The sequence below is a fragment of the Melanostigma gelatinosum genome (assembly GCF_949748355.1).
Source record: "Melanostigma gelatinosum genome assembly, chromosome: 3".
Taxonomy (NCBI): domain Eukaryota; kingdom Metazoa; phylum Chordata; class Actinopteri; order Perciformes; family Zoarcidae; genus Melanostigma; species Melanostigma gelatinosum.
In genome coordinates, this window is record NC_136636.1 from 15,552,824 (window position 1) to 15,565,573 (window position 12,750).

General features: G+C 37.8%; 1 protein-coding gene across 2 annotated transcripts; it reads left to right on the forward strand.

Annotated features, from left to right (window-relative positions):
• Positions 1 to 65: 65 nt before the first annotated feature.
• Positions 66 to 12,389, forward strand: fkbp5 (FKBP prolyl isomerase 5). 2 transcript variants are annotated; one of them, XM_079265316.1, is made up of 11 exons: positions 66 to 298; positions 4,603 to 4,735; positions 4,911 to 5,055; positions 5,508 to 5,650; positions 6,492 to 6,606; positions 6,722 to 6,878; positions 7,814 to 7,904; positions 8,109 to 8,192; positions 8,280 to 8,465; positions 8,570 to 8,809; positions 9,808 to 12,389. In XM_079265316.1, exons 2-11 carry the CDS (start codon positions 4,631 to 4,633, stop codon positions 9,907 to 9,909), a joined length of 1,368 nt encoding a protein of 455 aa, XP_079121442.1. In that variant the 5' UTR covers positions 66 to 298; positions 4,603 to 4,630; the 3' UTR covers positions 9,910 to 12,389. The 2 variants fall into 2 exon arrangements, with proteins under 2 accessions (XP_079121442.1, XP_079121443.1); XM_079265317.1 differs by having other exon boundaries at positions 4,629 to 4,735.
• The last annotated feature ends 361 nt before the right edge of the window (positions 12,390 to 12,750 follow it).

Genomic DNA, 12,750 nt, shown 5'->3' on the forward strand with positions numbered 1-12,750 from the left:
TTCTCTCTCTTTTTCTCGCTTGTGTGCCTCAGCCTCCCTCACCAGTGTCATTTTGAAGTCTAGGATCCATGTGGCTGCTTCACCGACACGTTCATCGCCACTAGAGAGGAAAGGGGTGACGGGACCACGGGACATAATAACCACATGGACAGAACATTTAGTACCCTGGACATGAGGAGAGCGGGTCGGGCTTGAATGAGGAGGTAAAGACGCGGTGGAGAAAAAAAATCTACCGGCAGAATTTCAGCGGGTAACCGGCCGTTACGGGGAAAAACTACAAAAAGGAGCGCAAGGAAATGTGAGTCTTTTACTGTATCCCTTCTATTCTCCTGATAAAAGATTTAATTAATTCGTTAATTAATGCATAAAGGTTACCGGCTTTCTAGTGTTTTCTGTCTGGCTGAGTAGAAGGGGACACTTGTTATACATCGTAAAACATCAAAACCGGTCTCATAAAAACGTTAATGATTAAAAGAGATCCCCAACAGTTGAGGTTGTCTGATTGTAAACTGATCTAGGGTGGATGTTGAATTTGTCACACGTTCGGGTGCATTTGAGGTTCCAGCTGTATCCCACTGTACCCTGGAAAACTAAGGGCTGATAAGACTCCCAGTGTGTTTATAGGTGTGTGTTTGTGTGTGTGTGTGTGTGTGTGTGTGTGTGTGTGTGTGTGTGTGTGTGTGTGTGTGTCACTTGGCTGTGGTTCCCAATGGAGGCGGATGAGGACAGGAGTTCCCATCCAGAATCCCTTTTGGGCTTTAGGTGTATCTTCGTAAAGTGCAGGTTGTAACACTGTTTCTGAGAATTGGTAACATTAACTGGAGTTCATTCTGTGCTGATCCCTTTTCATTTTGGACGAAGTTGTACATCACCTCTGACTAGCTTACTTAAAATATATGGGTGTCAAGGTACATGACGTACTGTAGATCTAGATGTGGTGAGATTGAAGAAGAGTTGGCCTGCTGACATGCACACGAGTTGAGGCAAATTCTGCCTGAAGGAGATATTTAATGGTTGCAAACAACTTAATGTTGAAATACACTGACACGTAAAGATACTTAAGTAAAGGGTGATTGGTTCTTCAGCTTTGCCTTATGAAAAAATTCAATTCAATTCACGTTAACAGTAAATACGCCACTGTAGCAGCGTTGCAAAAAGTGCTCTCCATATGAAGCAGCTTTTCTTTCATACATTCTTATAACTCCATGTCTTTTGTCAGGTTTAAAAATAATCTCCCATGCCAGCCAATGCTCTGCCCAGGATGTCAGGCTATGGGTCTGTCATGCACAGTGTGTGCTCACATGTTCACATATGAATCAGCAGCAGAGTACGGATGTGAGACAGAGTGTACAGATGAAACTTGTGCATCTGTGGATGTGGTCTTTGGCTCATTGTGTTCTGTTCCTGCATTCCTCCGCAGGGCATCTGAGTTTAGGTACATGCAGCCTACATGCCATTTTATCTGTGTCATAACTATTTGCAGTTGGTTTCCTTCAGTGTTTAATACTTAATTCTTTCATACCGGTAAAGCAAAAACGATGAACTTCATGGAATGAATATGTTTTAATTATGGGAATTTAATGGTTATTATCACACTATAACCCCACTTGCTTTATCTCAATTTGAATGTTGCATTAATGTAAATGTAATTTGGTCAATTTGAATAATTAAAATCAGCTTATGTTCATTCAGAAATTAAAGTTAGGTTGTACGTGAGGGGGTATCAGATTGGTGAACACCGTCAGGCTTTGCCAGCGGGGAACTGTGAATAGAAGGAACATTGTGTTCAGACACACATCACATGCACACGCACACACACGCACGCACGCACACACACACACACACACACTCTCACATGCACGTGAAATGAATTACATCTAAAATGAAATCATGAAATTTAAAATAAATAGTGTGTTAAACTGAAGAGGTGTTGCCGCATAAGAGACGGACATTTTGTTCTGCGCTTGTGTTGAGGAGTTCAGTTCACGTCACTTGATCTTTGAGAGTGGCACACAATTGAAGAAGCAGAATAAATTGAGCAGATGTCGGTTCAGACAGATGTTTATGGTTGTACCCTGTGGGTTGAAGAACATGGCTTGGGTTGTTACCTCATATGTCAGTCCTCACACAAGGACAGTTTGTTCAAAATGGGGCTAATCAGGTCGAGCTCTGTTGCTTCATTTTTATACTTACAGGCTCAGAACAGCTCAGAACATAGTCAGCACGGCATAATATCCTAATATTTGTACATGGTCATCAACAACATCTGGGATGTTATTAGTGTACAGGACAACTGCTGGAAAAATCTAGAAAATGATGCAGGGAATGAGAACTGCCGTTCCTCTTTAATGTGAAGCCATCTCTGTGGAAACGTTAAGTGGCCACAAGACTGCCGTCTGATCAGCACCCTGCGTGACCTATCACTCACAGTACTGTCCTTAGGCTTTGCAGTTAATATGAACAGGATTTTACTCAGATTGACAAATTAAATATGATTCAATTTGGCTCAGCGGAATCGAGAAAATCTCTACTACCCAAACCTGTCCTAATGTTACATGATATCCAGAGCAGGGAGCACGAAAGATGAGCGAGAGTTACAGTAAAATAAGATGTCATAAAAGTTTAGAGACTATCTTTAGTTATATAGTTCTTCATAAACAGTTATGTAATATTTATTTCCCTGGTGGCTCACCAGCATACAACCAACAATTTAAATATATACATTTTTCTTTGTTTACACTTGTTAGTCAGTGTGCAAAACACACGCATATCTTTCTTGTATGTATAAAGCTCCTTTAAAAACTTGTTTTAAACTTTAATTACATTATAGTATTGCCTTTATCCCTGTCCCTGCTGAAGAGGCAATTTAGGTTTGAAATGTTGCACTTTTGAATATAATAAAGTTAGAAAAAAGAACGTTAAAGGGAACATTCCACAGTGTAGGACGAATCAGAAAACACTTGTTGGTCGGATTACAGCATAACAGATGAATGCATTCATCGCATCGTAGAACATTTTTATTTGTAATTGTTACTTCACAACTCTGGCCTCTGGTAACATCCTGGCACATTCTCAGAGCACTGAGCTGAGGCTATTCGAGCAAGTGTTAATGTCTTAGCTGGTGCATGTGATAATAATCACCAAATAGTGCAAACATGCTTAACAGCTAATTAGCTTTTTCATTGTCTTCAAACAAGGTCAAGACTATTCTGCCAGGTCAGACTGACAAATGTCTCCAGCCACGTTTATTGAGTCAAAGAGCGTGTCGACAAAGATTACTACTGTGAAGAGAGACTCAACATTTAGCAACAACAGCAGTTATCTCTCTATCAATCAATCTATCTATCTATCTATCTATCTATCTATCTATCTATCTATCTATCTATCTATCTATCTATCTATCTATCTATCTATCTATCTATCTATCTATCTATCTATCTATCTATCTCTCTCTCTCTCTCTCTCTCTCTCTCTCTCTCTCTCTCTCTCTCTCTCTCTCTCTCTCTCTCTATCTATCTATCGCTCTCTCTATCTATCTATCGCTCTCTCTCTCTCTCTCTCTCTCTCTCTCTCTATATATATCTACTGTGTCTCTCTCTCTTGCTCTGTCTGTCTATCCATCTGTTTGTCTCATAGTAAGATACCAAAATGTTTTGATTCGTCATAGATTTATTTTATTTCAATCTATCTGTCTTGTCTGTCATTGTTTTGAAGGGAAGGGAAAGAAAAGAAAAACAATCCATGTTTTTGACAGAATGCTTTAAAATTGATACGGTGACAATATACTGTGGAGTATTTGGGATGAGAATATAAATTCTGAAGAAGGGATCAGTAGTTGTTCTGATATGGCGGTCATGCAGGTAGCAGTATGCAAATACTGTTAAAAAAACACATGACTTAACAGTAATCCAGCTTGAGAGACACAGAGGAGACAACATTTGAGCTCTATCACCTCATCACCAGATAAAGCTCGACAGCATGTAGCCTCATATTTGGATAAGATATTATATCAATGTATAACCTTTAAATGTGAGAGTGATGATCAAATACAAGATAATAACCTGCCTCATCACAAACACGGAGAGATTACATGACTGTGTTTGTGAAGGTGCAGCTTTCTCAGTAAGCGTAGTCTAGCCCAGACTTACGCCTATGAGGCTTTCAGACAAGAAGACTCATGTTGAAATCCTCCATACAAAATGAACACTGAAAATATTGAAACGAGGTTCTGCGGTGCAAAGCAATGTTGCCCGTACTCGTACAGCTGCGATCAATGTTACTGTGGCCTTTGCAATAAAACTGTAAAAATATCTCCAGTACAGTACATGCTACTCGAACAATCTCTCCTTAAATATCTACAAGTTATATAATGTGGAGGAGAAAGTCATATTTACTGTGTGAATTATGGAGATCTTGCATTGATCTTTTTTTTTTTTTGTCAGAGACTGTGATTTTCCAGTCCGGCTCGACAAATGGGATTTATTTCATGAGCCGTTTTCCTTGTTGCAAGTTGGCCCCAAAGTGTAAACATGAGACACGAGGACATGTTATTTATGGTGCTCAGATTGCTAACGCGTAGGCTTGTGTTCATAATGTTTACAGTGTTACCGTGTGATGCCCACACACAGAAATGACCACTGATCAGGATCTGACTGTGGATGGCCAGCCAGCCACAGCCGTGTTCGCTGCAAAGGGCATTGATGTAACAACTAGTAAAGACCAAGGAGTTATCAAGGTATTTATTGTCTTTGCTTTAGATTGTAATGTTTTGTTGCAGGTGTTCAGGCTTCAGTAGGACTCGTTGTTCCACCATATGGCATGGTCATGATTTTCCATGATCTTATCTCTTCTATGTTCTTTGTTTAAAAAGGCGTCTTACTTGAACTGGAAGCTTTTCTTTCTGTCTGCAGGTTGTGCAGCGTCATGGGCTCGATGGAGAGAGACCGATGATTGGGGACAAAGTGACCGTCCACTACACTGGGAAGCTGCTCACCGGGGAGAAGTTTGACTGCAGTCAAGATCGCAAAGAAGCTTTTTGCTTCAATGTGGGCAAAGGTAGGTGACTTCATGCATTACTGTCATACATGACGGTGCCTTAGTGTTGTATCTTACTTCAAGGAATAGTTTTATATTTTGGAAAGTGTGCTTACTTGCTGAGAGTTAGATGAGATTCTTAACACTTCTATTCACTTACCCGCACCTATAAAGCTCACCAATTAACACGCTATATCTCATTGTTTTAATCCATACAAAACAAAGAGTAAAAACAACAAGTCGGGGTTTAGGGATTATGTGGTGATGTGTTGGACTCTTTCTTGGACAGATATGGCAGTTGTATCAGTTCTCTAATCAAACTCATGGGCAAGAAAGTGAATAAGTCACTAAATGTCAAACTATTCCTTTGCATTCTTATCAATGTAATTAAGATGATGACACAGCATTTAAACCCGTTTTATAAACCAGCAACATCGCTAATAGGTTTTCTTATTTGCCTCATCCACTCACAGGACAAGTCCTCAAGGCCTGGGATATTGGTGTGTTGTCTATGCAGATGGGCGAGGTGTGCACGTTACTGTGTAAACCAGAGTACGCTTATGGATCTGCGGGAAATCCTGAAAAAATTCCTCCCAACTCGTCAGTTGTGTTTGAGGTAGGTGTGCCACGTCAGTGCTGCCATTTGTGCCATGCATTATTTCTGCGTCACCCTGAGGGATACTACTCAGGCTTTCTCTGGCTTTTATAATCAATTACAATTATGATTCAGCTCTGGGAAATATCTAAAGAGATTTAGCCAACTGTTCGGCTTTACAAGTCCCCCCCCCCCCCCATGGCACATGTTAGTCATAAAAATGAATTTTAATTAATTTGTTAATACTCCCAATCTTACCTAACTGTGTCAGGTGTTACCACACAATCGGGTGTTCAATGGTATATGTGATTGCTCACTATATTCAGATTATTCATTAATTTTTAACAGAGGTATTGACATTTTGGCAAAATTACTGTAACTCCCCTTATTTAGCATTCATAAGCCATATATAAACATTAGTTAAATGCATTATAACATACGGTGATGCAATTGTATGCAGCTATAAGTGCTTATTAACGCTTTTGTCAACTATCCATCCTCCTGCACCTGTAAGTGTAGGCTGCTGTATACACAGACAGTGACTGATAATATAATAAAATACAGTGTGATAATATTGTCTAAAATGATGTACAAGTTGTAAAAAATGTTTATTTGTTTGAGTAGTGCAGCCATAAAAACTGTGGGTTTAATAGTTTTCTACCTGTACTGTTACTTTAACAGTCATTATTTATCTTTATTTTTTTCAATCATGACTTGATGTGATGACTCCTACTTGTTATTTGTTATGAATTTGTTTTCCCCCTCCCACACATATAACAGCATACAGCCAGTTCTGCAGAGCTGTAATCTTGTATTTGTTTCGTAATGAACAATCATTGAATTCACGTTTACGACTAAACAGATGGAGCTCCTCAAGTTTGAAGGAGAGATTCTCACTGACGATTCCGGCATCGTAAGAAGAATAAAGGTCAAAGGTGACGGTTACACTAATCCCAACGATGGCTCAAGCGTTGAAGGTAAGGTCATTATTTTCTTAATGGATAATTACTGATATTGTACCAAATAGCCAGGACATTAAACTGTTATATCAGAGGTTAAATTGTGTCATGATTTGTCTCGTTTGTCTCACAGTGCACCTGGAGGGAAGGTGTGGCGATCGACTGTTTGACTGCAGGGACGTCAGCTTTATTGTCGGCGAGGCTGAGGATAAAGACGTTCCTCTCGGAGTGGACCGAGCCATGGACAAGATGCAGAAAGGAGAGTGCTGTGTACTTTACTTAAAACCAAAGTAAGTTACTGAAAACCCTGAGCCAGATAATAATTATACACATTTTTCTGTTTTATGCATTATATGCATTTCTTTCTTCTCTGATATGTGGTTTTGAAGACCAATACCATAACCAGAAGAACCCATACATTTACAAATATCTAATCTTTCAGCAATGCTGTTGATGCTACTATTATCAATATATATATTTTGTACATGTGTGTGGACTCAGATATATTAAATATTATTGTACAGTATTGTATCTGTCTTCTCATGGGAAAGCACTCACTGACAGTAACCTGAATACTGAAAGGCTAACATTTGCCTGGGTTTATCAAGATGCTGTAATGTTCAAAAAGATGTACATCTAAATGAACAGTACATTTAATCCCTTATTTGTCAGAGTCATTTCTAAAAAGCTTAAAATCCATCAATATTGAAGGGTGACATGCGTGATTTGGGTCCCCAACACCTGAATGAGTCATCCAAAAGATAAAGAAAAGTCATATTGGTCAGAAATAAGGAGCTATTACGAAGGTAAAAAGAAGGTATTGTATTGCCCAAACCACATAATATAATTCTCTTAACCCCTCGCACACAAGCCTAACCAATTATCCCCTCAAGCAAAAGCAATACCAAGTAGTGGCTGGAGACAAGTACCACAAATTCATAGCAAACTAAGAGTAAATGCCAAGTAGTAATAACAGAAAGTGAATCTGAAATAAGAAAATAAAGACACACAAACGAACAAAAGCAGAAACTACTCTTTACATAATGCGTCTCCAATTTAAATCCCCAAAATCCACATTAATTACTCCTCTTAGGGATTAGAACTATCCATTTCTGCTACTCCTACGTCTTCCCTTTCAAGAAACTGTAATCCCATCTTGTAATATCTATGACATTTCTTCTCGTGAATTTCTTCTTCCGGCTCATGTCCTTTTTGTTTTGTACAGGTATGGCTTTGGAAGCAAAGGTAAACCTGAGTACAAAGTTGGACCAGACAGAGACTTGATATACGAAGTTACCCTCAAAAGTTTTCAAAAGGTGAGTCCCATTGTTTTCTTCAATGTCTGAAGAAATAGACATTCGTTTTGGTTTGTTTTTCTGTTTAAGACAAATAAGTACACTTTGAGCAAAGTTCAACAAGTCTTGCATAGTTATGTAGATCAGTTCAGCTGACACTAAGACAATGACAACCAATGTTGACTCCCTTTATTTGAATCGTGTCTTTAATTGTGTTTCCACAAGGCTAAAGAAACCTGGGAAATGGAGTTGCCTGAAAAGCTAGATTTGGCTGCTGGAGTTAAGCACAAAGGGAATCAGTATTTCAAGGTACATTCCTCATCTTTTGTCCAAACAAAAGTAAGTGATATTGTATTGTTAACATGTTCCTAAAATGCTATTATCTTCCTGTATTAGGTAGGTCTGTACCACCAGGCAGTCATCCAGTACCAGCGTATCGTTTCCTGGCTGGAGATGGAGTGTGGTGCTGGGACAGAGCAGCAGAAGAGGACACAGTCCTTTACGTTGACAGCACACCTCAATCTAGCGTTGTGTTTCCTGCGGATGAAAGAGTTTTCACAAGTTGTGGACAACTGCAACAAGGTGAGCTGCAACACCCTGGTGATATTTATCCACATTCAAACACCATTTAATGGCACTACTTTGTCTCTCTGCGTCTTACCTAATTACTCTTTTGTGTGTTTAAGGTGATTGAGCTTGATGAGGACAACGAGAAGGCTTTGTATCGTCGTGGGGAAGCCCGTCTCCTTCGTAACGAGTTCAGCATGGCCATGGAAGACTTTCAGCAAGTGCTGCGAGTCAACCCTTCAAATCGAGCGGCACATGGTCAGATTTCCATCTGCCAGAGCAAGATTAAGGAACATCATGAACAGGACAAGAAGACCTACGCCAACATGTTCCAGAAATTTGCCGAACGCGACACCAAGGTCTGTCCACCTACTGTTCTTGGCTAAATGTAGACAGGCAGCTGGACATGTTTGTGTTTTGTCTTCTTCAACGAAGACAATTTAATATTAACAATTGTCTTAAATTAGAAGAAACAATTACAACTCTACTAATCATTTTGTTTTGCAGAGTTGTATGACCTACCAAACCAGGGAGGTAGACCAGATTTGTTTTAACAACAAAATTAAAACAAATCAGGTCCACAATAATTACAAGATTAAGGCCCACTGCATTCATTATTTTAAGATAAGTAGAACAATGAATAGTTTAGGGACTAGACTTCACAATTGTTAGGACGTGGACGTGGATGTGTTATTTTTAGGAACTATGAAGAAACGTTGATGTATTTCAGCTCTGGAAATTACATCTGACTCCCATAAATGAATTAGTTAATTGACACGGTTTGGGATTTTTTTCAACTAATGGTCAACCATTTTAAATTTAAAGACTTATTGATACAACTGATGGAGCTTCATCCCACCGATACCAGCCCAATGTCCTGTAACGTTGATAATGTTGATATTCATAGCAGGACCCCTTCATTCAAATATATTACAATAATACAGCTGATTTATGTTTTCTATTTCAAAGGTTTGAATTACATTTTGATAGTAAAACTGTATCCGCGTTCTGTGCATTACTGTGCTTTCTTCAGTATTACACTGACCTCTAGTGTTCATTCATTGATATGTTGATTTTCTCACCTATTGATGGTCTTCTCTTGAAAAAAAAGAAAAAGGAGCTATTATCTCAAGAGTAAAAAAGAAACAACACAAAACATTATTAAACCAACTTCTTTATATTAATGACAAATCTATTTACATTTTCAGTTGTTGTAAGAGGAGGCACATTCTCACAAATTGGACATAGGGCATGTCAAATCTATGATTATTTTTATTGTTTTATGACTTTCCTTATCAACAATGTTTCGTTTTTTTTTAACAACTGTAGTCATGTGTGCTTTATCTCCTATCAACAGATTGGAAAGATGAAGAGGAGGCAGGATGAGAGCGTGAGGAGCAGCATGAACGGTGAAGTGGGCAACAAACGACGGCGGAGGAGTCAGGACTGCCCATCGTAAAAGAGACATTTAAAAGGGAGGAAAAGAAAGACATGCTTTCCATGTCCAGGAAGCAGGGGCAGGAACAAAGTGGTATAAAAGCCTCTAATCCAAACCTCTTCATCCCAAAATCCAACATCACCATTCCTGCATACAAAGCAGAGTGTAAACAGGGACGTTTGCAAGCCAAACAACATTTCCCTTGTCACATGGCCTGTGCAACTGCCATCAAATGGAATTGGCAACGCAGAATCAGTGAGTTAAGATTGGTGAACATTTCTAGCGCCCATCTTTTATTTCTTTAAAAACACAGAGCAATTCCATTGAATTTGTCATTGGGCTACAGTGTAGAGTTCAGATGTGCCTCCACAGTGTGTTTCATATTCCCAAACTGTACGTGCTGATTTTCAGACCTCAGGCTTGTATTTGCTGTTGAGCCTTTTCTTGGGCAGCTGCATGCAGACATCACGAGGTGTTTGGGATTCAGACTTGAAACTTTGCTATTTTTGAATTTTGCAATACCATTATGGACTTTGGATAAAAGGCTCATCAAGTCCCAGAAGCTCAGTGGTATTTTAAACCTTTCCCTGCAAAAGTAAGAAAAAATAAAAACGCATAACTTTGTTCATAAAAATATAATAACGCCTGCATTCATGTAAAGTAATGTTGGGAAAACTGAAAATACAGAAATATTAAAGTGTTAGAAATCCAGGACTTAAAAACAATTGTCCTCCAAACATGAATCTCCAATATTGCTTCAATCAACAATAGAAACCTCAAGTTTCCGATCAGCAGAGGTAGAGCGTAGAATCTGACACAAGCACAAACTACAGATACTAAATTATACCAAAACATAAATCGTTAATTCTGGCATTCTGGCAAAATCACAATTCACTGTACTTGGTTATTGCTAGTAACAGCTGAATATTTTTTTGTGACATTAAGCTGCTACCTATACAGGGAAATTTGTATTTTTTTTAAAAGCCTACAACAGAACATAAACTGTGGTGCAGAAATTATTCCCAGAAATATAATTCAAATTAAGCCCCTTGTTTTGGGCAAAGATGAAGTGTTGTTTTACAATGAATAAGACCCTGCACTAAAATAATTTATTCATGAATGCATGTGTGATAGGTCATTTTTAATTTGTTGAAATCTTGTTTTTTATCCATTAGACACAAGTTTTTTTTTATGAGAAGCCAGTCTGGTATTGTCGTAAAACGATGATCTATGGGAGTGATAACAGATGACAACATCCTTTTGGACTGATTACATTTTAAGGCGGCAGCTGCAAAACCTTTATGGAAAAAAATACAAAAGTATAAAATATATATATAAAATTATTTGTTTCTACTCCCAAGGTTTGGTGGATTTTAGTGATTGATGACTTTCTTCTTCTGTTGCACTTATTGTGTGTTTATCTATCAGCTTATTGCATAAACAAGCATGGCACAATCCTCAACACACATAAAATCTTCAAATAACAGATGACTGTCAAAAATCCTTATAATTACGATGATAACCTCTTACAAAAGGAGGCATTTGATCATAACATCACCCCTATTCCCACCTCTGTATTTGTGAGTGCAAGTGGGAGAGAGACACAGAAACCACAATTAAGCTTTAAAAGCATCACAACCACAGTCTAATCTTTCAGAAATATCAAGTCTGGTAACGTGATCAACGTGATTTTACATCTGTGTAGGTCTTTTTGCCTCAGTCCCAGGACTGGTGTCTCTTTATTTCACTGCATCTATTTCATTTTTTTTATTTTTTATTTTAAATGTTAATGCGTGAATGTTAGATTGCACATTGGTGACTGTCAAACCAACGCTGTTATCTTTTCATGAAATGTCTAGATACGGTCTTGACAATCATCTTAAAATGTTTTATAAACATTGGTTGGTTCAGAATGAAAACCTTAGCTGTCTTAAATATTTTATGTAAAAATAAATCAACAGTGTGTATGTGTGTTAATATATATTGTTGTACATTAGCAAGGTTTTTAAACAGCCTATTGCTTTATGTTTTCAAGTACCGCTGGCTCTAAACATTCAAACATTTCGTACAGTGGAAATGAGCATGAAGTACTTTTTTTTCTAGCAATTATAAATTGCATTTAAGTATATAGAACATATTTATGCCTCTTTGTCAACTACAAAAAAAATTCCCAGCCTCTTAGTGCTCCATTGATTTTGATAACTTGACAGGAATAAATTGGAAAAAATGTACATACACAAGCAGGATAAAATGCAGCTCAAACTGCAGCACTGCCAATGTGAGATTGAATTAGAACTGTGATGTCGTACAAAATGTTTACATGTATTCGATTGATCTTCACCTTGTAAAGCAAAATTGTTATCAATGTATTAAAATGGCATTTATGCAAAAGACATATTTTCAGACAAACAAATGCACAAGGTACCTTTGTTCATGTGTTCTTTATATATATATTTTTATTTTCTTTTGCACTTTAAAAGCATGTAATAAATCCAAGAGTTGCATTTAAAGAAATATGTCATTCTTCAAGTTATAGGTCAATATTTCTACCGTGTGGTAACATCTTTAACGTTTGCTTTTGACACTAGCTGTATTGTCATACAAATGGTTAAATGGTAACTATCATAAAGAAATAAGTTTAAAATGTTGTACACGATTTGACAAAATTGATTTTGTGTATCAGGATAGCTCCACCCTTCAGCACCATTATTACCAACATCTTTAAATTGTTACTTTAGTTTAATTTCTTAATTCTTTAAACTTAATTTTACAAATATTTCCTCCTCAAACAGTCTAACTCTTAGCGGAAACATCACATTTAATTCTCCGAAAACAAGAACAGATCTTGTGAATTTTTGCATT